This window comes from Talpa occidentalis, unplaced genomic scaffold (genome assembly GCF_014898055.3).
Source record: "Talpa occidentalis isolate TD23 unplaced genomic scaffold, MPIMG_talOcc4v2.1 talOcc4.18, whole genome shotgun sequence".
NCBI classification, from domain to species: Eukaryota; Metazoa; Chordata; class Mammalia; order Eulipotyphla; family Talpidae; genus Talpa; species Talpa occidentalis.
The window spans coordinates 670,788-697,346 of NW_023601851.1; the positions used below are offsets into that span (position 1 = coordinate 670,788).

General features: G+C 36.7%; 1 protein-coding gene and 1 pseudogene across 1 annotated transcript in view; one reads left to right on the forward strand and one right to left on the reverse strand.

Moving 5' to 3' along the window:
- The window catches only part of LOC119250667 (zinc finger X-chromosomal protein-like), a 60,063-nt gene extending 52,824 nt beyond the window's left edge, over nucleotides 1-7,239 (forward strand). The window contains 6 exon segments of the mRNA XM_054697639.1: nucleotides 752-901; nucleotides 1,122-1,265; nucleotides 1,662-1,820; nucleotides 2,279-2,419; nucleotides 3,407-4,150; nucleotides 4,153-7,239. Coding sequence (XP_054553614.1) covers nucleotides 752-901; nucleotides 1,122-1,265; nucleotides 1,662-1,820; nucleotides 2,279-2,419; nucleotides 3,407-4,150; nucleotides 4,153-4,589 — 1,775 coding nt within the window. The 3' untranslated portion in view covers nucleotides 4,590-7,239.
- Nucleotides 7,240-25,206: 17,967 nt separating this feature from the next.
- On the reverse strand, nucleotides 25,207-25,533 carry LOC119250759 (40S ribosomal protein S27-like; annotated as a pseudogene).
- Nucleotides 25,534-26,559: the final 1,026 nt, after the last annotated feature.

Sequence of the window (26,559 nt, forward strand, 5' to 3'; positions counted from 1 at the left end):
GCAGAGGCTGCAGGCAGCTTCACAGCCCACTGCTCAACCACTGTGCCATGAGGGGAGGCCCCGCATCCCAGTTCTTGTATGTATAAATAAATAAATCTTTTAAAAAAAGATAGCACAGGTTATTTTTTTTAAAGTATATAAGATTAAATTTAAGCATATCCTTACATCGTTTGCTAGAAGTGACCCAGACTTACAAGTGACCCAGACTATGTCTACTTGTGTGTGTACGTGTATGTATTATTGGTATGTATAACATATACTGTATATAGTTTTATGTTTAATCATTTGATTAAAATTTAAAAGACCATTATGGTTACTGAAACTGAAAGTCATACTTTAATTTACAATTTTAATAGAAGAGGTATATAGCCAAATAATATTCAGGAGTAGTAAACATTTATTTGATTATTAACTCAATTATTGTTGATTTTATTACTAGCATATTCTTTCCAGGATCTTTAAAAATATATTAATGTTTTTAACTTATGGATATAATTATATTCAAGGTTAAAGGTATGGCTTTATTACTTTTATTAATCTTCAAGCCTTCCTAGATTTTGCTTTAAATATTTTTCACTTTAATATCGCATGATAGAAGACTCTAAAAATCTATTCACTCAGTATTATATTATTTAGGTAAAGTAAATAAATTTTATCTGAGTCAAGATAGAGACTGTATTTGTTAAAAGGACTTATGGAAAAAGATAGAATTTCAGTACCTAGTATCACTTTTTATGATATCTTTTTTTAGTGGATGATGCTGGTAAAATAGAACAGGATGGTTCCTCTGGAATGGCAATTGACGCAGAGACAGAAATTGATCCTTGTAAAGTGGATGGCACTTGCCCTGAAGTCATCAAGGTGTACATTTTTAAAGCTGATGCTGGAGAGGATGACTTAGGTAAGAAGAAAGCTCAGCATATTATGTCTTAATGTGTTTCAACCTCATTAATTTTGGGTGATTTACAGAGAATATTTGAATTCTTTTCTGAAGATAATTTTGAAATAGATTTCTAGTTTTACTAGTGTAAAATTATTAATTGAAGTGATTTCTTACTAACGTGAAACAAGTAGAAATGATGTTTGCAAACAAACTCTTGGAGGTGCATCTTCCTTGGTAGGTGGCACAGTAGACATTGTGGAGAGTGAGCCTGAGAATGATCACGGAGTTGAGTTACTTGATCAGAACAGCAGTATCTGTGTACCAAGGGAAAAGATGGTTTATATGACTGTCAACGACTCTCAGCAAGAAGATGAAGATTTAAGTAAGTAGGTGGCCTTTTTATGGGACAGTTTTCACTGTCTGTGTGCTTTAATATTTTAAAATGAATCAGTATGTGAGGGTAAATAGCAATACTGATACAGCAATTACTGCCATATTGCAGAACACCAGACTTTTCATGCATGTTTAGGATCTTGATTTAATACAAATTATAATGGATGTCAGAGAAATGAGTCATTCAACAAAGATTTGTAAAGGCTTTCTGTTATGAAAGTAATATATTACAATAGATTTATGTAAATTTGTCCATTTCATGAACATAGTTTAGGAATGTAACACTTGAACCTTCTGTCTACTAACCAGATTAAAATAAAACACCATTCCTATTTCATCTTTGTATACCCAGTCACAAAAGTGTCCTGTTAATTTTTTTACTTAGGTGTTGCTGAAATGGCTGATGAAGTTTATATGGAAGTGATTGTAGGAGAGGAAGATGCTGCTGTTGCAGCAGCAGCAGCAGCTGCTGCTGTGCATGAACAACAAATAGATGACAATGAAATCAAAACTTTCATGCCAATAGCATGGGCAGCAGCTTATGGTATGTTACACAAAATCTCAGAAAATTGCCTGATTCTTGAATACCAGTTTATTACTGAAAATGTTTCTATAGTCTTAGGCGTGAAGCACCAGTATAATCAATAAAGTGAAAACAGAGAAAATTGTGTAGTCTGCCTTTTATGTTAGTTTTAACAGGAATTTCCTTTATGCCTACTTTATATAAAAAAATACATAGACTTCCAAACTAACTTTTTTTTTTTTTTTTTAGGGTATATCTTGCTCTTCCTTTCCAATTTTGAGTGATAGAGAATTCATTGTCAAGATATTGCTAGATTTGCAAGTTAAACAGTTTCTATAATTTTTAAGTAAATGTATCCATAAAACTATTACCTGGAAAAAGATTTTCTGTCATTCATGAGTATCATAGTTTTTCATTGTTGTAGCATCCCTAATTCTTTATAAAACTGGATAATTTTGTTTTCTAATGCACTATGTTAGGTAATAATTCTGATGGAATTGAAAACCGGAATGGCACTGCAAGTGCCCTCTTGCACATAGATGAGTCTTCTGGGCTCAGCAGACTGGCTAAACAAAAACCAAAGAAGAGGAGGAGACCTGATTCCAGGCAGTACCAAACAGGTGAGGGCACAGGAGTTCCACAGCTCAGCGTGCTTTGTGAGCTTTCAGATGAAACTAGTGTGTATTCACAGAAGTGTTGTGATGGCATTTTAGTTGCTGGACCCCATGTAACGTGTATCGAATGTGAAACTAATTTTAAGAATGCAGTGATATTACGAATGATTCTTAGACAAAAGAAAGTAAGTTTTGGATTAACCAGTAGGGAAATAATTAAAATCCAGGTGGTCTTTGTGGAAATGAAATACAACTTTAAATGAACAACAAAAATTTTTTCAAGCAAAACTAGCATTTACGAGGCACAGTATAAATATTGTAATTGTTCACTGGACATTTTCCTTTCTTTTGTGCTCTTCAGTACTCATTTGTGCACGCTAAACTTCTTGGAAGTATGATTAAACTTTGTGTTTATTTTGACTTGGAATTACAAAAGCTGTAAGATTATACTTTATGAATCATGTTCTGTACTATCTAATAGTGGTTTTAAAATCACTTAAACTGAGAATGAGTTTGCTTTAATCATTAATCATTAAATAAGGTCTTAGGACATAGTCTCTTCACTGTTAAGTTGTAATAACTTGTTAACCCTTTGCACTCTGCTGTCCCCTCTCAGGGGACATCAGAATTCTAGCATATCACTCGGATGTCCCCTTTCAGGGGACATTGCAATTTATTAGTGATTACGGGGAATTGAGGTTATTTCAACACAACTTTTTGAGACATGCATGTTTCCCCCGAAGTTTTATCTTGAAATGGCACAAGAAATTAAATCAAAATATTGTAAAATGGTTTGGAGTGCAAAGGGTTAAAAAACAGTAAGAGAAGTGCTAGACAACTTCATCTAGGAGTAATTGTCCAATAGTATTCCAAGTACTAAATTTATTTTTTTTTTTAAATAAAAAAATTTTTATTAAATTTTTATTAAATCCCTAAAGAAACCAAAATAGAACTTGTTTTGATTACTTATGTTCTTTCCTTTTCCATTCTTAGCAATAATCATTGGCCCTGACGGACATCCCTTGACTGTCTATCCATGCATGATTTGTGGGAAAAAATTTAAGTCGAGAGGTTTTTTGAAAAGGCACATGAAAAACCATCCTGAACATCTTACCAAGAAGAAGTACCACTGTACTGACTGTGATTACACTACCAACAAGAAAATAAGTTTACACAACCACTTGGAGAGCCACAAGCTAACCAGCAAGACAGAGAAGGCCATCGAATGTGATGAGTGTGGGAAGCATTTCTCTCATGCTGGGGCTTTGTTTACTCACAAAATGGTGCATAAGGAAAAAGGAGCCAACAAAATGCACAAATGTAAATTCTGTGACTATGAAACAGCCGAACAAGGCTTATTGAATCGCCACCTTTTGGCAGTGCACAGCAAGAACTTCCCTCATATTTGCGTGGAGTGCGGGAAAGGTTTTCGTCACCCCTCAGAGCTCAAAAAACACATGCGAATCCATACTGGGGAAAAGCCTTATCAGTGCCAGTACTGCGAGTATAGGTCTGCAGACTCTTCTAACTTAAAAACGCACATAAAAACTAAGCATAGTAAAGAGATGCCATTCAATTGTGACATTTGTCTTCTGACTTTCTCAGACACCAAAGAGATGCAGCAACATGCTCTTATCCACCAAGAAAGCAAAACACATCAGTGTTTGCACTGCGACCACAAGAGTTCAAACTCAAGTGATTTGAAACGACATATAATTTCAGTTCACACAAAGGACTATCCCACAAATGTGACATGTGTGATAAAGGTTTTCACAGGCCTTCAGAACTCAAGAAACATGTGGCTGCCCACAAGGGTAAAAAAATGCATCAGTGTAGACACTGTGACTTTAAAATTGCAGATCCATTTGTTCTAAGTCGCCACATTCTCTCAGTTCACACAAAGGATCTGCCATTTAGGTGTAAGAGGTGTAGAAAGGGATTTAGACAACAGAATGAGCTTAAAAAGCATATGAAGACACACAGTGGCAGGAAAGTTTATCAGTGTGAGTACTGTGAGTATAGCACTACAGATGCCTCAGGCTTTAAACGACATGTAATTTCCATTCATACAAAAGATTATCCGCACCGTTGTGAGTACTGCAAGAAAGGGTTCCGGAGACCTTCAGAAAAGAACCAGCACATAATGCGACATCACAAAGAAGTTGGTCTGCCCTAACAATATTACTACAGACATTTGTAAAGATGCTGGCCTTGGAGCAGAAAATACATTTTAAAGCCAGTTGGTCTTTTTCACATACAATGCTATGTACAAAAGAATTAATGCTTCTACTTGACTTGTCTTTACATTTTATTCAGTAGGGTGTTCTTGATCCTGTTCAGTTTGTTTAATGAGAAAAAATGGCAATATAAGTTGCTTTGATAAAATAATGCCTGATTCTTTACCGAACTTTTCCAGTCTTAAGTTTTACTATTTTGAGTATTTAATCATCTTGATGGTACTCTTCTAAGACCATTTAAAACAAAGTATTTTTGGTAATTCTAAGTGATTATTTTGACTTATTTAACCCCACACACAAATACAGTAAAAAGAAATTTGTGCTCGTTTAAAATGGGAGATTTTACTTTTCAGTCTGATTATAACATGAAAGCCATTTCTTTGTCTTCCTTAATATTTTTAAATCACATAACAGTGAAACTCCATTTGAGCCGCTATCTTTGATGACTTTAGAACATTGACTAATTTTGTGTTCAATGTTCATTTTGTGTACCAGGAAAAACATGCTTCCTTTGACTAAGTCTTTAAGTCTTTGGTCAGCATAATTTTAGAGAACTCATTTTGAAAGGGTTTGCTCTTTTCTGTTTAGTTTTGCATCTGCCTATACTGCTTTCCTTTATAATTTTTGATTTCTACAAGTGAGACTTACTATGATGTGATTAGTGGAATCTTTAAGTGATAAATTACAACTCACAGGATTTTTGCAGCTTGTATAAGTGTACCCTAAATTTTCTTGAACTTATTCATTGCTTATTTTGCATATCACATCCCAATGGTTTTGTTTATTTACACATGAAACCCTAAAGATTAGATCTACACTGAGAAGAATTAAATGTTCAATAAACTGAAAGAGCTAGGAAGTATTAAAGAGAATTTTGCAGACTTGCTCTTCCGAGCATTAAAAATGCAGGTGAAGAATTGAATGGAAAATAGAATGTTAGTGTTATATATTCATTCATTTTAGAGAGAAGATATTTTCTTCTAAGGATCTGTGGTAATTGGAGATAAGTTAAGGTATTGCTAGGTAGAATGTTTTTATACAATTTCACCTTCATAGTTTAAATTTTTTAAAGCCTAGTGAGTATCCAAAAATTTTACTTGTTTCTCATTAAGAAAAGGAACTGTTTTCTCACAAACTAAGAAGAGTTTGGAGGAAAGAATGGTATAGAAAATAGGTGCTAATTAAACTTGTTCAGCCCACACTTTTTTCAGTTAGCATATTTTAAAAATATTTAACACTATAATTTGACTTTGATTAGAAAATAAAGGAATAAATCATTCAAATTACACAGTGAAAATGTAAGGCTTTTCTTGAATCACCAAGTCTTAGTGTTTTGGTTTTTTTTTTTAATTTGAGTTGAAATATTTTAAGTAGTAAGTCGTAATTGCAAATGTGATATAAAATGAATTCAAACAATTAAAATTTGGTCGTGTTGATATAAATTTTGAGAACAAAATATGTTTTACTTTACTTAAATTAATATGTATTGGCACATTTTGAAGATAAAGTTTTCTTTCCACGTGGTAGTTACCATGCAAATTAATTATGGTGCTTCCTTCTCTTCTAGTGATATTTTTACCTTTTGCCTTTCTCTGTTCTATTAATATTCATATTCAGAAGTTACAAGGTTAGATAATACTTGGTTTACTTAGGTCTAAATATTTGTTTTTACCTGCAATCTCTGAAGCTAATTTAGTCTAGTTCTCAGTCAAGTGTTTCAGTCACATAGGAATTTAATCTAATTTCAACCAAAGCCTTAAGAATGTATTTTAGAACCTTTTTATGCTCTTAAGACCCATATTTTTGTCTCCACCTCCTTTTTGGTATCCACACATTTTTCTGTTCTTGAAATTTCTTATTTTTGTGTGGTAATATCTTAAATCTCCTTTGAATTTGGTTTTTCCCTGAAGTAATGTAAAATGAAATGTTTAAATGAAAGTTTACATTTAAGAATTATGAAATATTCTTTAAAATAAGTACAGCTCTTCAATTATATTTTAAAAACAAACTGAAAGATATAGAACACAACACTATATTTCTTAGTCATACACAGTTGTTTAGTTTGAGTCATACACAATTGCTGTTTATTAACAAATATATTAAAACCTTTAAAAGGTAAGAAATTGGTTACATGAAGATAAAAACATTTGTCTTTATAAAGAGAAAATGATGTTGTATTTACTGTTAGATACTGATATTAGTTCGAGGCTGTTTGAATTCTTAAAACAATTTGATTAGCAAAGCTAAACATGTGGACGTTTCATTTTGTTTTAAAGAGGTACAGATTTTTACAAGGACATAAGTTATTGTTTTGTTGAAATAGCCTATTAAATATTATATGTCCCTCTGTACACATTGTAAAATACTTAAGAAATTCATATAGAAATGTGTGATACTATTGTAAATGTGTACTTGAGAATAACATGCAAAAATAAAAATCAGACTATTTTGCTGTTAATGTTTATAGTCTATTTGATAGCAGTACACCAAGTAAACACTTTTTCTTAAGGAACAAAAGTGCAATTTAGTTAAATAAAGTGGACTATTTTTGTTTGCATATTTTTTAAATCATTCTATATAGTAGTATAATACAAGATGCCTACTTGCTTTAATTTTATGATTTGATGAAAATACTGTTAATCTTACGGTTGTGACAGTAGTATTTTAGGATGTTTAAAAGCTTGGTGAGTCAAATTAGCTTCATTTCTCCTGTCTTTTAAATATTAAGATATAGTCCACTGAGATAAATTTTCTGTGCATAAAATGGTTTTCCCAAGCACACAGGTTTTTCTGAATAAATTCACAGCGGTAAGTGGTGAGGATTATTGCCATTTCCATAGCACAAGGCCCTGCCGAATATTTACACCTTTGATTCCTATTTGGAGGGCTGTAGTAGACACATAAAATATAATGAGTTACTGTCATAATAAGTCAGAAGGTAGTTACTAAATGTATGCCAGTTCCTTTGATCTATTATTACTGCAGTTACAGTATACCACAAGGGAACTTAAACCTGAAGATCAAGATAAAGGTCACTGTCACTTTTAATAGCTGGTGAAAGCCTGCTACATAATTCCTGAATTTTTTTTTTTCTTCGCAAAAACTTGGAAAGAGTGAACTCTCTGAAGTCCTTTTATGAGGGTACTAATTCTATTCATCAGGATTCCACTCTGTTGTCTGATCACCTCTATGAGTCTGAATTTTCTGATGCCATCAGTGGGAATTGAGGTTTCAACAAATATTTTAGAAGTACACAAAACTTTCAACACAGATATTTTAGAAGTGCTCAAAAGAGTTGAGACTTATATGATTTTCATTGCAGTAAATTCACATAACAAAACGTCTCATAGTCTGCAAGGAGTGACAAATTTAGTTTATGTGCAAACATAACCTCTGTTAATTCCAAAATGGTATCTTTCATTCAAAAGATAAAGATTTTAGAGAGTATCGTTTTTATAGGAATATGGATTTAATAATTCAAACAGTAAATGATAAAATTTTGAGTTGCCTTAAGAAAATTGTGACTGTTACTGGCCAAAGGTAGAGACAAGACCACAGAACTGATTTAACTTGCTTGTAACTTTTAACACTAGGCAGGTAATTATACCTTGCCTGCACTCCCAGTTTTATCAATATCCTTTCCCCAAATTGTAGGACTGGTGTAAGAAGACGACCATGGCTAATCAATAGTTAAAAGGTGGTATTTCAGAAAAATTGTATGAGAAATGTGGCCAGGAACTGCCAGGTATTAATGTCACTTGGAAATACATTAACAATGGACTGTATCTTGGATGCACTCTATAGCTACTCCATAAAAAATTGTATAGGGCCCAGCAATCTGTTCCTCTGTGTGTGGGAAGGGAGGTAGTGGGGGGTTGTTAGTAAGCAGCACAAAACCTATCTTCTCATTTTTTAATTATACAGTATGATGTTAATTAGTATCCATGCTTCTCTAAAACATATTTCTGTACTTTATACCGTTATTTCCCTTCCTTTCAGCTTCTGGTTACAACTATCCTTTGTGTTTCAAAGAAGCTGATTAGTATCTTGTAAGTGAAATCATACGTATTTGTCTTTGTGATTGACTTATTTCACCTGACATATTTGAGCTTTATCTGACCTTAAAGGAAAAATTTTCAGTCTGTCTTCGTTGAGTGTGTTAACTGTGCATGAGAGAACACACATATGCATTAAATATACATATATGTTCACATAGATATTTATTACATTAATGTAGTTTTATTCCTAGTTTGTTGTCGGTTTTGATCTTAAAACATTGCTGAATTTTGCCCAGTGCATTTTATCTGTTGAAATCATGTTCATCCTTGTTAATATGGTGCGCTATGATAATTGATTTTCACAAGTAGAGCCAGTGTTTTATTAGTAACTCTTCACTCATCATCATATTAGTATAATACTTAATGGGTTTGCTAACACTTAGTAAGAATACTATGGTATTGGGTCAGTAGCTTTCTATTAATATCTGACTTTGGTATCAGGCACTGCTCCTTCATAAAATGAGTTATATACTCATTGGAAAGACTGGAAATCTTTATTCCTTAATATTTGGAAAAATGGTGAAATCATCACAGTCTGAGTTTTGCTTTACATTATTAGAAGATGTTTAATATTAAATATCTCTTCTTGTTATGATATTCCAGTATTTATAATTTAATTCAGGTATTTTGTGCATTTCTAGAAATTTGTTCACTTCATGTAAGTTATCTAAATTGTTAATGGCATTAAGTTGTTGATAGCATTAATATCTTTTTGTTGCTATGTAAGATCAGTGGTAATGGGCACACACTCATTATTGATTTAATTTAGTATTTGTTTCTCATTTCCCTTGTCTATCAATGTTACCTATCCTTTGGGTTTTGATAATTCTTCCTAATGTTAGGCATTTCATTTATCTCTGCATTCTTCTCTTATTTTAGTGCTGAGTTTGCTGTTTTATTCTAGTTTTTCAAGATTTAAAGTTACAATATTTGTGAAACTTTATTTTTAATCTCTAAATTCACCTTTGAGAACTCTTTTCTCTAAGCATCATAAACGTTTGCATGTTGTGTTCCTTTTAATTTTTCTGTTTTTTTTTTTTTTAAGATTTTATTTATGCATACAAGAAGTTGGGTGTAAGCCAGAAGTGTAGAGGATTCACCAGAGACAGAGTGGAGAGCAAAATAGGCAGACTGACTGAAATACACTGCTAAGGAGAGCAGCAGGAGCAGTAGGCAAGACAGGAGAGGTCTAGCTCGCCATGTGGGTTGCTCCTTAGCTGGTGGGGATCGAGCTATAGTTTCATAGGTTTTGGATAGCTTCACAGGGCTGTGCTTAACCCCCTGCATCACCAGGGAGGCCCTCTTTTTTGTTGTTTTTTTTTAAAGACAGCCATTGCTCTGAATGACATGGGAAGTACTTGAGGTTTTTGGGGGTTTTTTGGGAAGATTTTTTATTTATGCTTACAAGAACTGGGGCACAGGCCAGTGGTATGGGAATGAGAGGATTCACCAGAGACAGTGGGGAGCAGAACAGGCGGATTGACTGAAATACACTGCTGAGAGGAGAAGTAGGTGTGTCAGGAGATTCTGCTATGCCATGTGTTTAGCTCCTTGGCTGGGGATTGAACTCAAGTTGCTTAGGCTGCAAATAGCTTCACACTGCTGTGCTTAACCCCATGCGCCACCAGGGAGGCACAGTTTTCTGTTTCTTTTTAATTTGTACATTTTTTGTAAATTTTCTTTTATTTAGTGATTTCTAGGAAGAGCTATTTTATGTAATTTCAACATGAAAACAATGGAGACGTTTTCTAGAGTAACATATTTCTGAAGACTGTACCTGAGCACTTGAATGGAAGATGTGTTTTGTGTTTGCAGTTGTTGGAGAGTTTATCTTTAGTGGGTGACCAATTCCTCAGTTTTCTTATTAATGTTTTCCCCTCAGTTTCATCCATTATTTAATATGGAATTGAATCTTATAACTGCTTGTCAAACTATTTTCTATTTTTCCTTCAGTTTTGTCAGTACCACATATATTTGTCCATTTCACCTAGGTGCTATAAATTGGTTCTGTTTGCTATGTATTTGATTGATGTATTTTGATTGAAAGACCCTTTAATCAATATAGAATTATCTTTTGAATATTATAATAGTATTTAACTTGTTAGACACAAGACAGGTGCAAAGTAGAGCCATTTATAATATTGATACATTACCAAACAGACTTTTTAGTTTTGAGTCTTCCAGAAATGCAAATTTAAAACACGTCAGTTAGGAATCACCCAATTAGCACTAGTCATCTGCCTTAATAGATGCCTAATAGATATTTGACATAAATGAAAATGAACATACCCCAACCAATCCATTTAACCTATTTATACCTAATTTGATCCTGCTTCCTTTTGCCTATAAAAGTCTATTGTGTATAACTCCTCAGAGCTTTCCATCAGCGATATTGGATGCTGCCCAATTCATGAATCATTGAAAAAAATAAGGTCTTCAAATTTTACTCAGTTGAATTTTGTTTTTTAACAGTTGTTGGAAGGGATTGGATTCACAGACTGCTGATGGCCAACAAGAAACATAGACGTTGGTACCAGATAAACCCTTTGAATTTTCTGTCTTCATTTTCAAGTGCCATGGGTAAGTTCTGCTTGAATCTAAACTCCACTCTCTCTGTACTTAGATAACTGATCTAATTGTTTTTAAAATTCAGGGTTACAGGTGAGTGAACTGAAGGAAAATGTAACCATGGCCCAATCCCTACCCCTTGGTGAGTGTGTGGTATCACTTTAGTGCTTAACAAATCAGCTTGAATTGGTAGAGGGATCCATCTAGAAACCATGACAGTAGCAGTTAGTCCTATTTCTTGGGGTCTAAAGATGATTTTGTGGTTCTACTTTGGGATTTCCTAGATCTATTAAGCACCAAAGGACAGCAGGTGCGAAGTATTTTTTTTTTTTTTAAAGATTTATTTTTATTTATACATAAGATCTTGGGTACAGGCCAGAGGCATGGGATGGTGAGAGGATTCAGGAGCAGAACAGGCAGACGGACTGAAGACACTGCTGAGGGTAGTAGCGGGCAAGGCAGGAGAGGTCTACTGCACCCTAAGGTATCTTCCTGGCCAGCTGGGAATTGAACCCATGCTGCAGAGGCTGTGGACAGCTTCACACCGCCACCGGAGAGGCCCGTAAAACTATTTCTTAATTACTCGTTTTCAAATCTGTTTCTTTATTCACTGTTGGTTTCTGTTGCTATAAAGATGGGGTAAAGAAATTTCTTGTTGTTAAGGCTTCTGTCAGTAGAATAACTGAAAATTGGTGGGTATGTTGCCAAATGTTAATGTGATTACTACCTAACTTTTTTACCAGGATAAGTTGGTCACAGAGTGTCTAAATTGACCATCCCAAGAAAATTTTCATGCAATGAGATGTACTCATGAAACACTCGAGTCCCCCAACCTAGCAGAACATCACTATTAGGTGTTAACTTATTAACTTAGTTCAAGAGAACTAATTGAGTGTCAAAGAGTTGAGCACGACAACTTCTGGCATATCCTGTTTTTGTATAGGAACTCTGTTATCATTCCTTTGTATTACAATCCGAATCTTCACTAGGACAGAGAAGTAGAGCCCTAAAAGAAGTTCAAAGAATACCTATCTTCTTTTTTTATCAATCCCAAAATTCCCTCCTTTCCTTCTCAGAAAACTATAGCTGACATAAACGATCTGGACTAAGGAAATAAAACTCCTTTTCAGTGGAAGTTAGTTTCTTTCTCTGTGCCTTTTGATACATGACTATTTTACCTGGTTCTCTGTAAAACTGAGGCAATTCTTATTAGAAGCAGTGGACAAAGGAAAGGCATTGAAACAGGCAGATTAAAAACCTTAAAAGTTTTGTCACAAATTCTATTGAACTGTCTTGATGGAAATACAATTTGAATTTTTTTTTTATAAACGGGTTTTGCATAGTCATAGTAACTGAAAAAAATCTCAAGAATATCATATATTTGATAGTGAGGTTTCAAACTCAGACAGCAGCTCAAACAATGTCTTACTGATCCAATAAACATAAATCCAGATCTAGTTTATATAGCCAGATACATTGAGACAACAGGAAAAACAGCATAGCTGTTATTGATAGGAGGGGCTCCCTAGCCAAAGAAAAGATAACATCAGAGGAAGGCAAAGATGTCACTTATATCCTTCCCTTGAATACTTGGTGGTTAAACCTTTTTTTAAATCTGATAAAGCCAACTTAAACACATGTAAGAAAAGTAGATTTTTACCTGTAATCTATAACCTCTGAAGATGGCTTCTTAGTTTGTAAACCACCAAACCAAGGGAGGACTCCCTAGAACATTTTATATTATGTTTCCATATCTCATGTGTAAAATTTCTATTTTTATTTCTTTTCTTTTTTTTTTTAAGATTTATTTATTTATACATGCACTGGATACAGTCAGAAGCGCGGGAGGGTGAGAGAGTTCACCAGAGCCAGAGCGGGGAGCAGAGCAGGCAGAGGGACCGAAGTACACTGCTGAGGGGAGCAGCGGGCGGCAGGAGAGGTCTGCGCACCATGTAGGACCCTCCTTCAGTGGCCGGGGAGCATCCGGGGATCGAACCGGTGCTGCAGAGGCTGTGGGCAGCTTCACAACCCAGCGCTCAACCGCTGCACCACCAGGGAGGCCCAATTTTTACTTATTTTCAAAAGGTTTATTTTTATTTTTTATTTTTGTGAAGAACTGGGGCAGAACAGAGTTATGAAGGATGAGAGGATCACCAGAGGCAGAGAGGGGTACAGAACAGGCAGATTGACTAAAATCCACTGCTCAGGGAAGCAGTGGGTGAGACAGGAGAGGTCTGCTGTGCCATATGTGGTCATCTCCCTAGGTGGGGATCAAACTCAGGCTGTAGTGGTGGTTATAGCATCGACACTTAACCCTTAGGCCACCTAAAGGTGGCCTGTTTCAATGCCTTTTGTCCACTGCTTCTAATAAGAATTGCCTCAGTTTTACAGAGAACCAGGTAAAATAGTCATATGTCAAAAGGCACAGAGAAAGAAACTAACTTCCACTGAAAAAGAGTTTTATTTCCTTGGTCCAGATCTTTTATGTCAGCTATAGTCTTCTGAGATGGAAAGGAGGGAATTTTGGGATTGATTTAAAAAAAGATAGGTATACTTTGAGCTTCTTTTAGGGTTCTACTTCTCTGTCCTTGTGAAGATTCGGATTGTAATACAAAGGATTGATTACACAGTTCCTATGCACCTAAGGGAATGATAACAGAGTTTCTCCTAGGGAGGCCCCCCTGAAATTTTTTTTTTTTTGAGATTTATTTATTTATTTATACAAGCGCTGGGTACAGTCAGAAGTGTGGGAGGGTGAGAGAATTCACCAGAGCCAGAGCTGGGAACAGAACAGCCAGACTGGCGAAATACACTGTTGAGGGGAGCCACGAGCGTGGCAGGAGAGGTCTGTCGCACCATGTGGGACCCTCGCCCAGAGGCCAGGATCGAACCAGCGCTGCAGAGGCTGCAGGCAGCTTTGCAACCCAGCATTCAACTGCTGCGCCACCGGGGAGGCCCGCTGAAATTTTTAAATGACAAGTTATAAGATCTGTCTTTGAATTTGTGTACATTTATACATAATGCCTTTAATATATTATAAATAACATGATTTTTTTCCCATTTCTGTGGTGGTATTACCAAATTAATTTGTAAAGCATTCTTTTTAATTGGCAACATACAAGTATGTAAATGAAATGTACTCTCAGAAAATACAACTAGTCTAAATGTATTTTAGGTTCATGTGCCGTGGGCTAACCTGATAAATTAAAACGAGTTTGTTCATTGGTTTAATTAAAACTAATGTTGAGGGCCTCCCCTGGTGGTGCAGCTGTTGAGCGCTGGGCTGTGAAGCTGCCCGCAGCCTCTGCAGTGCCTGTTCTATCCCTGGCTGCCAGCGAGTGTACCCCATGGCGCGACAGACCTCTCCTGCTGCTCCTGCTGCTCCCACTGCTCCCCTCAGCAGTGTATTTTATCAGTCTACGTGTTCTGTTCCCCATTCTGGCTCTGGTGAATTTTCTCATTCTCCCATGCTGATTTTACCCAGGGCTTGTGAAAGTAAATAAATAAATCTTTATAAAAAACTAATGGTGAGCCTCCTTGTTTGCGCAGAGGGTTAAGTCTCAGCACTGTAAAGCTATTATCAGCAAAAGAAACATGAGTTTGAGCCCTGGCCAGGGAGCTAGCCCACGTGGCTCAATAGACCTCTCATCTCACCCGCTGCTCCCCTCAACAGCGTATTTCAGTAGATCTGCCTGTTCTGCTCCCCACTCTGTCTCTGGTGAATCCTTTCACCCTCCTGCATCTCTTATTGGCACCCCAGTCCTTGTATGCATGAATAAATACATTTAAAATTAAAAAATATTGAAAGGAGAGTTCCTTTTTCTCCACATCCTTAACCAGCCTTTGATGTTCCCAGTTTTTTTTTTAATGTGCCATTCTCTCTAGTGTAAGGTGCTACCCCATTGTGGTTTTGATTTGCATTTCCCTGATCATAAGTAATGTTGAACTTTTTTTTTATACACCTGTTGGCAATTTCCAATTTCCTTGTGGGAAAGTGTCTTTTTAACCTTTCTGCCCAATTTTTGACTAGGTTTTTTTTTTTTTTTTTTTTTTTTTTTTTTTTTGTAGTCATGTGAGCTCTTTTTATGCCTTTGAAATCAGTCTTTTATCAGTTGTGGGGAGTGTAAATTTTCCCAATCAGTGGAATGTCTCTTTGTTTTGGTTTTGTCTCCTGTACTATACAGAAGTTTTTTAATTGGATGTAATCCCAGCTGTTTATCTTTTCCTTCTCTTTCTTTGCTTCAGGGGATGAGTCATTAAAGATATTTCTAAGATTATATCATGGAATGTTTTTCCTACGTTATTGTGTGGTTTCAGGTTTTATATTCAAGTCTTTTCTCCATTTTTGAGTTGGTTTTTGTATATGGTAGCAGTCTAGTTTCATTCTTTCGCATCTAACAGCCTGGTTTTCTTAGCATCATTTGTTGGAAAGCTGTTTAGAGAAACTTCAGACTGCTAGAAATGGAGCTACCACCTGACCCAGCATTTCCAGTCCTCAGAATCTACCCAAAGCACACAAAAACATTAATTTGAAAGGAAACCTGCACTCGTGTTTACTGCAGGAGGGATTGGGGTCAAAATAAGGGGGTTGCAATTGTATGGGGAATAGAAAAACAAAATTAAAAAAAAAAAACTAAGATATAGAAACAACATAAATGCCCAAAAACAAATGACTGGATCAAGAAGATATGGTGTACATACACAATGGGAAACTACTCAGCAATTAAAAAAAGATAAACTCATGCCATTCACAGCAACATGGGTGCAGTTGGAAGGGCATGCTCAGTGAAATAAATCAGAAGTGAAAAATATCACTTGGTTTCACTATTAGGAGGAACATGGGGAGACAATACAGGGGATCAGGAAAAATAATTTTGAATTGCCAACAGGTGTATAAGACTATAGGCAACTATAAATTGTAGACATTCAGCTGGAGAGGGTGAAGCAGAAGGACCAAAACATGGGAGAGAGGAGTACAAGGGACTATGTTGATTGTTCACGTGTGTTTTGGTGCTGGGAATTTTATGGAGGCTACACCTGAGAGGAAAATAAATTATGATGTAAAAAGTACATAAATAAAAAATAAAGGAGAAAGGACTCTCATTTATATAAAATGCATCCTAAAAGACTCTTGGTCAGTGCTGAACTCAAGTTCCTCCTCATATATGAACCTAGGGAAACAGAAGAGAGTGGGCTAAGAATAAATAGAATCAGACTGGCACCAGAAACTGCCTCTGAGATTCCTTGGATCAGAGCCTACCTCTGGTAGAAACTCAAGAGCATAATGAAATAAAATTCACATGTATCAGGAAAAAAAAAAGCGTAATGCGTGGCAGTCCCACTTGAATGCTTCAGAATAGATAATTACCTAAACAGGTCAGTTCCACAACAACTCCAGGACAAGGGAGGGAAGTAGTAGAATAAAACTGACACTACTACAAAAATACATGCTAAGTTAGAGTAGGTAATCATAGCCAAGAGCAGCTTGTGTGGGTAATGTGGTCATGACTCCCAGACCTTCAAGAAAATGAAGTTCAGGCAGCTGCTAGAATTGAGCATAGGATCTGCCGCCCACCAGGCCATCCCTAAGTTCAAAGCTAAGCAGATCCCAGACAGATCTCCATATTTATAATGGACCAAACTGGATCTTTCCTTGTATTCTGAAAACCAAATCCTTGAATCAATGGAATTCTCCTAAATGCAGTTCTACTTGAGATGACCATCACGGGACAGCCTCTCCCTTACTCCCCCAAACCCTCAATGCTGAGGGTCCTGAGAGGTCAGCCTTCCTTCCACACCCCCCACAAACCGCCAGCTTCCTGAATGGTGGGAGTCCTGGGGTTATATAAGGGCAGAATGGGTAGTGAGGAAGTGCAGGGTTTCATAATTCCAGGTCAGGATCATTCCAGAGAGACGAAGATAGATGAGTCAAGGTGTTTGGCTTTCCCAGCAGGGAGTTTTCTCAGCAGCCAGTTGATGTTTTTTTCTGATGCCCCTATCAACTGAAGTATACACAGGGAATTTTATTAAGCAAGTAACAATCAGCCAAGTCGCCAGGGATGCAGGTGGAACCAGTTAAAGCTTAATAAGGGAGGCAGAAAGGGGTGGCTTAACAGTTAATCATAAACAAGGAATGCAATTCAGTGGTTATAATTTAAATCTACTTATTCCTAATTTTTAGTCCAGAGGTGCTCTCTATTGCAAAATCAGGGCACCTGGCTAGATGAACAAGTGGGGTCAAGTAGATATAAGTAAGAAAAATGTTTGTATGTGAACTTATCAGTAATTATGTCTTAAATCTATTTAAAAGTAGTTTCCAAATCTTTGATAACTTGAATCATGAAATTTAAGTGAACATAATTTTTTTAGAATATTAATAAACATGTTTATTTACCATTTGCTTCCCCTATTGCACATTAATATTAATAGCCTATCAGTAACATTTTATGTCACATTGAAAAATTTATACCTATTAGAAAGAATATATTGATGAAATGTGTTTATAAATTTGCTATATGAATAACGCACAATTTTTCACTTCTTAGATTTCACTAGGAATACAGCACTCGGGGTTAAGAATTCTAATCTGTGTATGTTATTAAAGCTTAGAAATACAAAGATATAAAGATAAAGAAATACGAAGATAACACAAAACAGCTATGATGAAATATCCCCAAGGAAATATTTGATAGTCAAGGTAAAAGAACTTGTAAGCCACTAAGATGTGAACTGCCACAATATTCTTCTTGAACAGTTGGACTGAAATGAGAATAAGTAGTTCTCCCTTTAATCTTGCTCAAGTAATTAGGTCTACCTGACTGAGATGGCAAGATAGACAAAGGCAGACAAAAATCATTAGATATTCACCAGTTATTACATTGTATCTTCTACAAGAGGGGAAGCTGAGAGCCTGTTTTGTATAATTGGATTCTAGCCCATCTGCACATGTCTAGGCATGGTCTAGCCTAGCAGAAGATATGATGTTGCCATGTCTACTGAGCCTTAGGACCTGCCCCTTAAAATTCTCCTGCCTAAGTGAGAATGGCACATATTAAAAAAACTAGCAACAACAAATGCTGGCGAGGGTGTGGAGAAAAAGGAACTCTCCTGCACTGCTGGTGGGAGTGCAAACTGGTCCAACCACTATGGAGAGCTGTGTGGAGATTTCAGGACCTACTAAACATATAGAGCTTCCATATGATCCAGCAATTCCACTCCTAGGTATTTACCCAAAGGACACAGAAACATCAGTTCCAAAGAACACCTGCACCCCTATGTTTATAGCAGCACTGTTTACAATAGCTAAGCTTTGGAAACAACCCAAATGCCCAAAAAAGGATGACTGGATCAAGAAGATGTGGTCCATATACACCATGGAATATTACTCAGCATTCAAAAAAGATAAACACATGCAATTTGCAGCAACATGGATGGCACTGGAAGGGATCATGTTCAGCGAAATAAGTCAGGGAAAAAAGAAAACAACATAATCTTACTCATAGCAGGAATTTAGAAAACTATTGCTTTTTTTTGGTTTAAATTTTATTTTTATATTCCCCATACATTGCAACCCCTTTATTTTGACCCCAATCCCTCCTTTCCCCACCCCCCACGAACCTTAGTGTGTCTCTGGTTCATAGTTGTTTGTTGATTTTGATATTTTCTTTCTTATAGTTATTCTTTTTCCTGGTTCTTATTTAAGATTCCTGCCATGAGTGAACCATCCAGTATTTTTCTTTTTCTCTCTGGCTTATTTTTCTGAGCAGGATCCCTTCCAGCACCATGCATGTTCCTGCAAACTGCATGTGTTTATCTTTTTTGATTGCTGAGTAATATTCCATGGTGTATATGTACCACATCTTCTTGATCCAATCATCTGTTTTTGTGCAATTGGGTTGTTTCCAAAATTAGCTATTGTAAATAGTGCTGCTATAAACATAGGGATGTAGGCACTCTTTGGAATTGATGTTTCAGTGTTCTTTGGGTAAATACCTAGGAGTGGAATTGCTGGATCATATGGAAGCTCTATGTTTAGTAGGTCCAGAAATCTCCACACAGCTCTCCATAGTGGTTGGACCAGTTTGCATTCCCACCAGCAATGCAGGGGAGTTACTTTTTCTCCACAACCTGACCAACATTTGTTGTTGATAGTTTTTTTTTAATATGTGCCATTCTCACTGGCGTAAGATGGTATCTCATTGTAGTTTTGATTTGCATTTCCCTGATTACAAGTGATGTTTAATATTTTTTCATATGCCTGTTGGCCATTTGCATTTCCTCTTCAGAGAAGTTTCTTTTTAGCTCTTCTGCCCATTTTTTGACTGGATTATTTTCTTTGTGTTTATTGAGTCTCATCAGCTCTTTGTAGATTTTTGTGATCAGTCCTTTATCATTAGTGTTGTGTGCAATAATGTTCTCCCAGTCAGTGGGGTTTCTCTTTGTTTTGGTTATTGTCTCTTTTGCTCTGCAGAAGCTCTTTAATTGGATGTAGTCCCAGCTGTTTATCTTTGCCTTCACTATCACTGTTTTGGGTGATGTGTCTGTAAAGATGTCTTTGATGTGCATATCATGTAGTGTTTCCCCTGTATTTCCTACTACGTATTTTATGGTTTCAGGTCTTATGTCTAGTTTTTCAATCCATTTTCAGTTGGTTTTTGTGCATGATGTTAGGTATTAGTCAAGCTTCATTCTTTTGCATGTAGCGACCCAGTTTTCCCAGCACCATTTATTGAACAAACTTTCTTTGCTCCAATGCATATTCTTTGCTCCTTTGTCAAAGATTAGTTGACCATAAATCTGTGGTTTTATTTCTGGATTTTCTATTCAATTCCATTGGTCTGTGTGTCTGTTCTTGTTCCAATACCATGCAGTTTTGATGATTATGGCTTTGTAGTATAGTTTGAAGTCTGGGCGTGTGATGCCTCCATTCCTTTTTTTTTTTTCAGGAGAGCTTTGGCTATTTGGGGTTTTTGGTGATTCCATATGAATTTCATCAATAATTGTTCTATTTCTTTGAAGAATGACATTGAAATTTTGATTGGAATAGCATTGAATCTGTATATTGCTTTTGGAAGGATGGCCATTTTAATAATGTTTATTCTTCCAATCCATGAGCAGGGGATGTCTTTCCATTTCTTTGTGTCTTCTATTTCTTTTAACAGTGTTTTATAGTTTTCTTTGTATAGGTCCTTTACCTCATTTGTTAGATTTATTCCCAAGTATTTGATTTTTTTTTGTTTCGATAATAAAAGGGATGGTTGTTTTGATTTCTTCTTCTTCAGATTTATTATTTGTGTATAGGAAGACTACTGGTTTTTTGTGTGTTGATTTTGTATCCTGCCACTTTACTGAACTTATTAGTTGAATTAGTTTTTCTGTGGAGTTTTGGGGTTCTCTATGTATATTATCATATCATCTGCAAATAGTGATAGTTTGACTTCTTCTTTTCCTATTCGGATTCCTTGTATGTCTTTCTCTTGTCTTATTGCTCTGGCTAGGACTTCCAGTATTATATTGAAAAGCAGTGGTGAGAGTGGACATCCTTGTTTTGTTCCATATCTTAATGGAAATGCTTTCAGCTTTTTGCCATTGAGAATGATACTGGCTGTTGGCTTGTCATATATGGGCTTTATGATGTTGAGGTATGTTCCTTGTATCCCAAGAATTTCAAGGGCTTTTATTTTTTTTTGTTTGTTTTTTAAGATTTATTTATTTGTTTGTTTGTTTGTTTGTTTGTTTATACAAGCACTGGGTACAGTCAGAAGCGCTGGAGGGTGAGAGAATCCACCAGAGCCAGAGCGGAGAGCGGATAGGCAGAGCAACGAAGTACACTGCTGAGGGGAGCAGCTGGCGGCAGAAGTCTGCACGCCATGTGGGACCCTCACCCCGTGGCTAGGATCTATCCGATGCTGCAGAAGCTGGGGGCAGTTTCGCAATCCAGCGCTCAATCACTGCGCCACTGGGGAGGCCCTCAAGGGCTTTTATGATGAATGGGTGTTGCACTTTGTTGAAAGCTTTATGGGCATCTATTGATATTATCATATGGTTTTTATATTTATTTTTGTTGATGCGTTGGATGACGTTGATTGATTTTCGAGTGTTGAACCATCCTTGTGTCCCTGGAATGAATCCTACTTGGTCGTGGTGAATTATCTTATGGATACATTTTTGGATTCTGATAGCTAAAATTTTGTTGAGGATTTTTGCATCAATGTTCATTTGCGAGATTGACCTGTAGTTTTCTTGTTTTGTGTTGTCCTTGTTCGGTTGGTATTAGTGTAATGTTGGCTTCATGGAACGTGTTTGGTATTATCCTTTCCTTCTCAATTTTTTGGAAGAGTTTGTGAAGGATAGGCACTAATTCGTTTCTGAACGTTTGGTAGATTCATTTGTAAATCCATCAGGTCCTGGGCTTTTGTTTTTGGGGAGGTTTTTGATTGCCGTTTCAGTTTCGCTGCTTGTAATTGGTCTGTTTAGGTGTTAAATTTCTTCTTTATCTAGCTTTGGGTGATTGTAGAGTTGTAGGAATTTGTCCATCTCCTCTAGATTGTTGAACTTGTTTCCATATAACTGTTCATAGTAGTTACTGATTATTCTTTTGATTTCTACTGCGTCCGTTGTGATTTCTCCTCTTTCATTTATGATCCTGTTTATTTGTGCTTTCTCCCTTTTTTCCTTTGTGAGCCTGGCTAGGGGTTTGTGTATTTTATTTATTTTTTCGAAGAACCAGCTCTTGGTTTCATTGATCTTTTGGATTGTTTTTTTAGTTTCGATTTAATTGATTTCTGCTTTGGTTTTTTTATTTCTTTTCTTCTACTCGTTTTGGATTTTTGTTGTTGTTGTTCTTTTTCTGGCTCTTTGAGATTCGTGATTAGGTTGTTTGAGTTCTTTTCTTGTTTCTTGATGTGAGCCTCTACTTCTATATATTTTCCTCTTATTACTGCTTTTGCTGCATCCCATACATTTAGGAAATTGGTGTTCTCCTTGTCATTCAATTCAAAGAATTTTTTACTTTCTTCTTTGATCTCTTCATTAGTCCAGTGGTCTTCCAATAGTGTGGTTTTCAATCTCCATGAGGTAGGAGAGTTCCTTGCTTTCCTTTTATGATTTATTTCTAGTTTGATGCCTTCATGGTCAGAAAAGATGGTTGGTATGATTTCAATCTTGGTGTATCTGTTGATGTTTGTCTTGGGTCCCAGTATGTGATCAATCCTGAAGAATGATTTGTGTGCACTTGAGAAAGATGTGAACTCCGTTTTTTTTGGGTTTAGCGTTCTATAGATGTCTGTTAAGCCCAAGCGCTCTAGATCCTTATTTAGAGCTTTAGTATCTTTACTTATTTTTTGTCTCGTTGATCTATCCGTTGTTGATAGTGGTGTGTTGAAGTCTCCCGGTGCGTATGTGTTTTCTCTGATGTCTGTTTTCAGAGATGACAATAGTTGTCTGATATATTTTGGTGCTCCTTTGTTTGGTGAGTATATGTTAATGAGTGTTATTTCTTCTTAAAGTATTGTCCCCTTGATCATAATGTAGTGACCATCGGGGTCTCTTTTTACCTTTTTGAGTTTGAAGTCTGTTTTATCTGCTATAAGGATAGCTGTTCCTGCTTTCTTTCTTGGTCCATTTGCTTGTAGGATTGTTTTCCATCCTTTAATTTTGAGTCTATTTTTATCTTTTGGAGACAGCAAAAGGTTGGGTTTTGTTTCTTAATCCAACCTGCTGCTCTATATCTTTTTATTGAAGAGTTTAGTGCATTTACATTTAGAGTTAATATTGATATGTTAGCATATCTATTTGCCATTGTGTTTGTCTTTCCTTTGAATTTATTTATTTAACTTTTAATAACTTTTTTTTTTTTTTTTGGCCTTCTTTCATTGTTATTCATCCCTCTGAGGTTCTGGCTGTAGGACTCCTTGTAGTATTTTTTGGAGTGGGCGTTTAGTTGTGATGAAATTCCAGAGTTTCTGTTTGTCTGGGAAGGTCCTTATTCTTTCTTCATAGAGGAAGAAGAGCTTTACGGGATAGAGTATTCTTGGTTGGCATCTGTTTTCTTGGAGTCTGTTGACCATGTCCCTCTACTCTCTCCTTGCCCGTAGTGTTTCTTCAGAAAAGTCTGATGTCAGCATGATTGGTTTTCCTTTGAATGTTTTCTGTTTCTTCCCTCTTGTCAGCTTCATTATTTTTTCCTTGTGTTGGATTCTTGGGAGCTTTACTATTATGTGTCTTGCTGTATTCTTCCTTTCCTCATGGAAGTTTGGTGTTCTTCTTGCTTGTTCTATGAGGTGTTGGTGATTTATTTTCTGGTCGCTAGGTGGCACCAGAGATTTCTCCTAGTGTCCTGGGGAGCTGTTTTTTTTACCCTGTGGGACAGGGGAACAGAGTGGGAGTTGTGGGGAAAGCCTCAACGGCTTTGGGGTGCTGTGTCTGCCTGTGCCCCACCGTCGTGGGGGATCCCACACCTGATTTTCTTGCCCCGGGTCTCAGTTCCAAAGCCCTCAGGTCCAGGATGCGGGTTGTAGCCCAGTTCAGTGTTTGCAGAAATGGCACCTTTTGCACCCCACTCCCGTGTCCGGGTGCCTGGTTTCTGATTACTCAGTGAGGGACATTCACCTCAGTGAAGGCCCCTGCACGTCTCCCTGCAAGCCTAGGTCGCAGGTGCGGGGACTTGGGCAGCTGCGATCCGTGTATCCATTTCAAGAGTGCTGCTCCTCCGCACAAGCTTACCGGCTGGCCTGGGGCTGTGTGTAGGTCTCCGGGAGTCTTTGTTTTTTCTCTAATGGCGTCTGGAGCCATTCGCTCACCTCCGTGGCAAATCCTGCAGGGTTCTCCACAGCTCCAGTTCACAGGGTGCGGTGGTTGAAATAGTTCCTTTCCACTTACAGTCCTGCTTAATGCGTAGTTTGTTCTTGTTCGTTGTTTTAGTTTTTTGTTTTTTCTTCCTTTCTGTTGGTCGGAGAGTGCCGACTTTGTGGGTGGGGTGGGTAGCAGGGTTCTGAGCTTTCCTCCTTTCTAGTCCTCTTTTATGGCAACTTTCTTCTTTGGGTAGTTTGCTGGAGTCGCTCGTTTATGTTCCGTGTCCCAGTTCTCACTGGGACCTGCCGCTTTTCCCCCCTATTAATTTTTTTTTTAAGATTTATTTATTTATTTATTTATTTATACAGCACGGGGTACAGTCACAAGCGCGGGAGGGTGAGAGAATTTACCAGAGCGGGGAGCAGAGCAGGCAGAGGGACCGAAGTACACTGCTGAGGGAAGCAGCGGGCTGTAGGAGAGGTCTGTGTGCCATGTGGGACCCTCCTCCAGTGTCCGGGGAGCAGCCAGGGATCGAACTGGTGCTTCAGAGGCTGTGGGCAGCTTTGCAACCCAGCGCTCAACCGCTGTGCCACCAGGGAGGCCCCCTATTAAGTTTTTTTTAATGGGAGATCTTACTCGCAGCGTTTCCTCGCTGCCATGTTGATTCCCAACCCCTAATTTCAATATTATTACTACTGCTTTTTTAATGTATAATTTCCTTATTTCTGTTCTCATTTGCCTATAAGTCTTTCATTTTGCTCAGTTTCTGGGAGTTAATTTGTTACACTGAATGAAAATTTACTCGATTGAAGTAGTAGTTATAATGTGGTAACATGCATTTGCATTGGTATGAACTAGCTGCCCCTAAGTTATATACATTGTTAGAAATAAGTATTTCCTTAAAAAAATATAATAAAAATTAAAATGTTGTAATCTTAAAAAAATTGTTTGCCAGATAGAACACCCTTTTGTGACTGCATTCTCCATTCATTTGTATTTTTGCATCTAAAGTAAACCCACAGATTAATCATTTTCTAAAATCAGGTTTTTATGTTTATGAAAATATTCTATAAAGACAAATTATAGATATATACATAAAATATATAGAGAAATACTGTTTTTTGGGGTTTTTTTGGTATCCAAAACTTGTTTATTAGGATGGTTTCTCATTCATCTTGATTCAGGGTGCTTATAGTGCTGCTTCCGTCTGAAGGAGCATCCTTCTGTAAGCCTTGCTTTTCCTCCTGTAGGCTGGCAGAGGACATTGGAGCAGCCAACACACAATACTACCGTTTGTGCATGGCTAAAGACGGTGGTGATTTTATACATCCTGGGGATTTCACATCCATGAAATAGGAATTGGGGCTCTGCACCAGGCGCTGCTTCTTGTGTTTCCTCTTCTCCTCTTCTGGAGAGGGAAGAAGGAGATCCTTTGCGAGAGGCATGTTCTCTTGGGGAGATCGTCACCACCGGAAAAAGGAGAAATACTTATATTTAAATGTATAAAATTTGTTTTTGAAGTTCAAACTTTATTTCATAGGTTTGTATTTTAAAAGTCAAAAATGAAGATACCACATCATGTGCCCTTTGAAACTCAAGGGGAATCCTTTTTTGCTCTTTGTAGTTCTGATGGTTTGTTGTTCTTAGCTTGAAGCTTGAAGTTTATTTCTGTCATTATATGTTTATTTTTCATGTGACTGGCTCCTTATAAAGTCAGCATTCATTTCAACTAAGGTTCTGTCTTTCTCCACTATTAACTCAAATACTTACATAGTTAAGAGACCCAGTTGTTTAAAAAGTCAGACTGCGGTATTGGCATTGAGTATTTCATTATATTTTTTTTTTAGATTGTATAATTCAATTTAGATTCCTCATGGGTAAAATGGGGTTGATGGTTTAAGGAAAAGCACACTGTGTAGTTGTTAAGACTAAACTCCGGAAATGTTTTACCAGATTCAACGAGTCCTGCAACCCCAGACTGGAGAGTAGCATAAGAGAACCATGCAGGGTTTCAGAAAGCAGCAGTGACATTCAGGGACTTTTTTTTTTTTTTTATTGGTTAGTTTGTAATACCAGTTAAATGAATCTATTTTTCTCCAGTGAATACTTACCAGCTATAATACTCACCTAATAAACAACATATTGTTGGTGCAGTTCACAGAAGTGAAAACAACAGTAGAGTAATGAAATAGAAGAGAATAGTTGGGAAATATGAGACAGTTATCAAATTTTGACTCTAAAAAATATTATTAAAAATATTATAATTCAATTAAAAAATAAAACAGAAGACACAGCAATCGAAAGAATAAGATCAAAAGAACAAAGACCTGAACAAAGGATCAGTGAAAGACAAAACTTGTTAAGTTCAAGCACGCCTGCTCCGCAGTGAGCCCCAATACTTCATTCAGTCGCTGCTTGACAGAAGTCACTTGGGCTTGCATCTGAACTTAACAGGTCAAGAGGCCACAAGTTGGTGGTCCTACTCAGATAG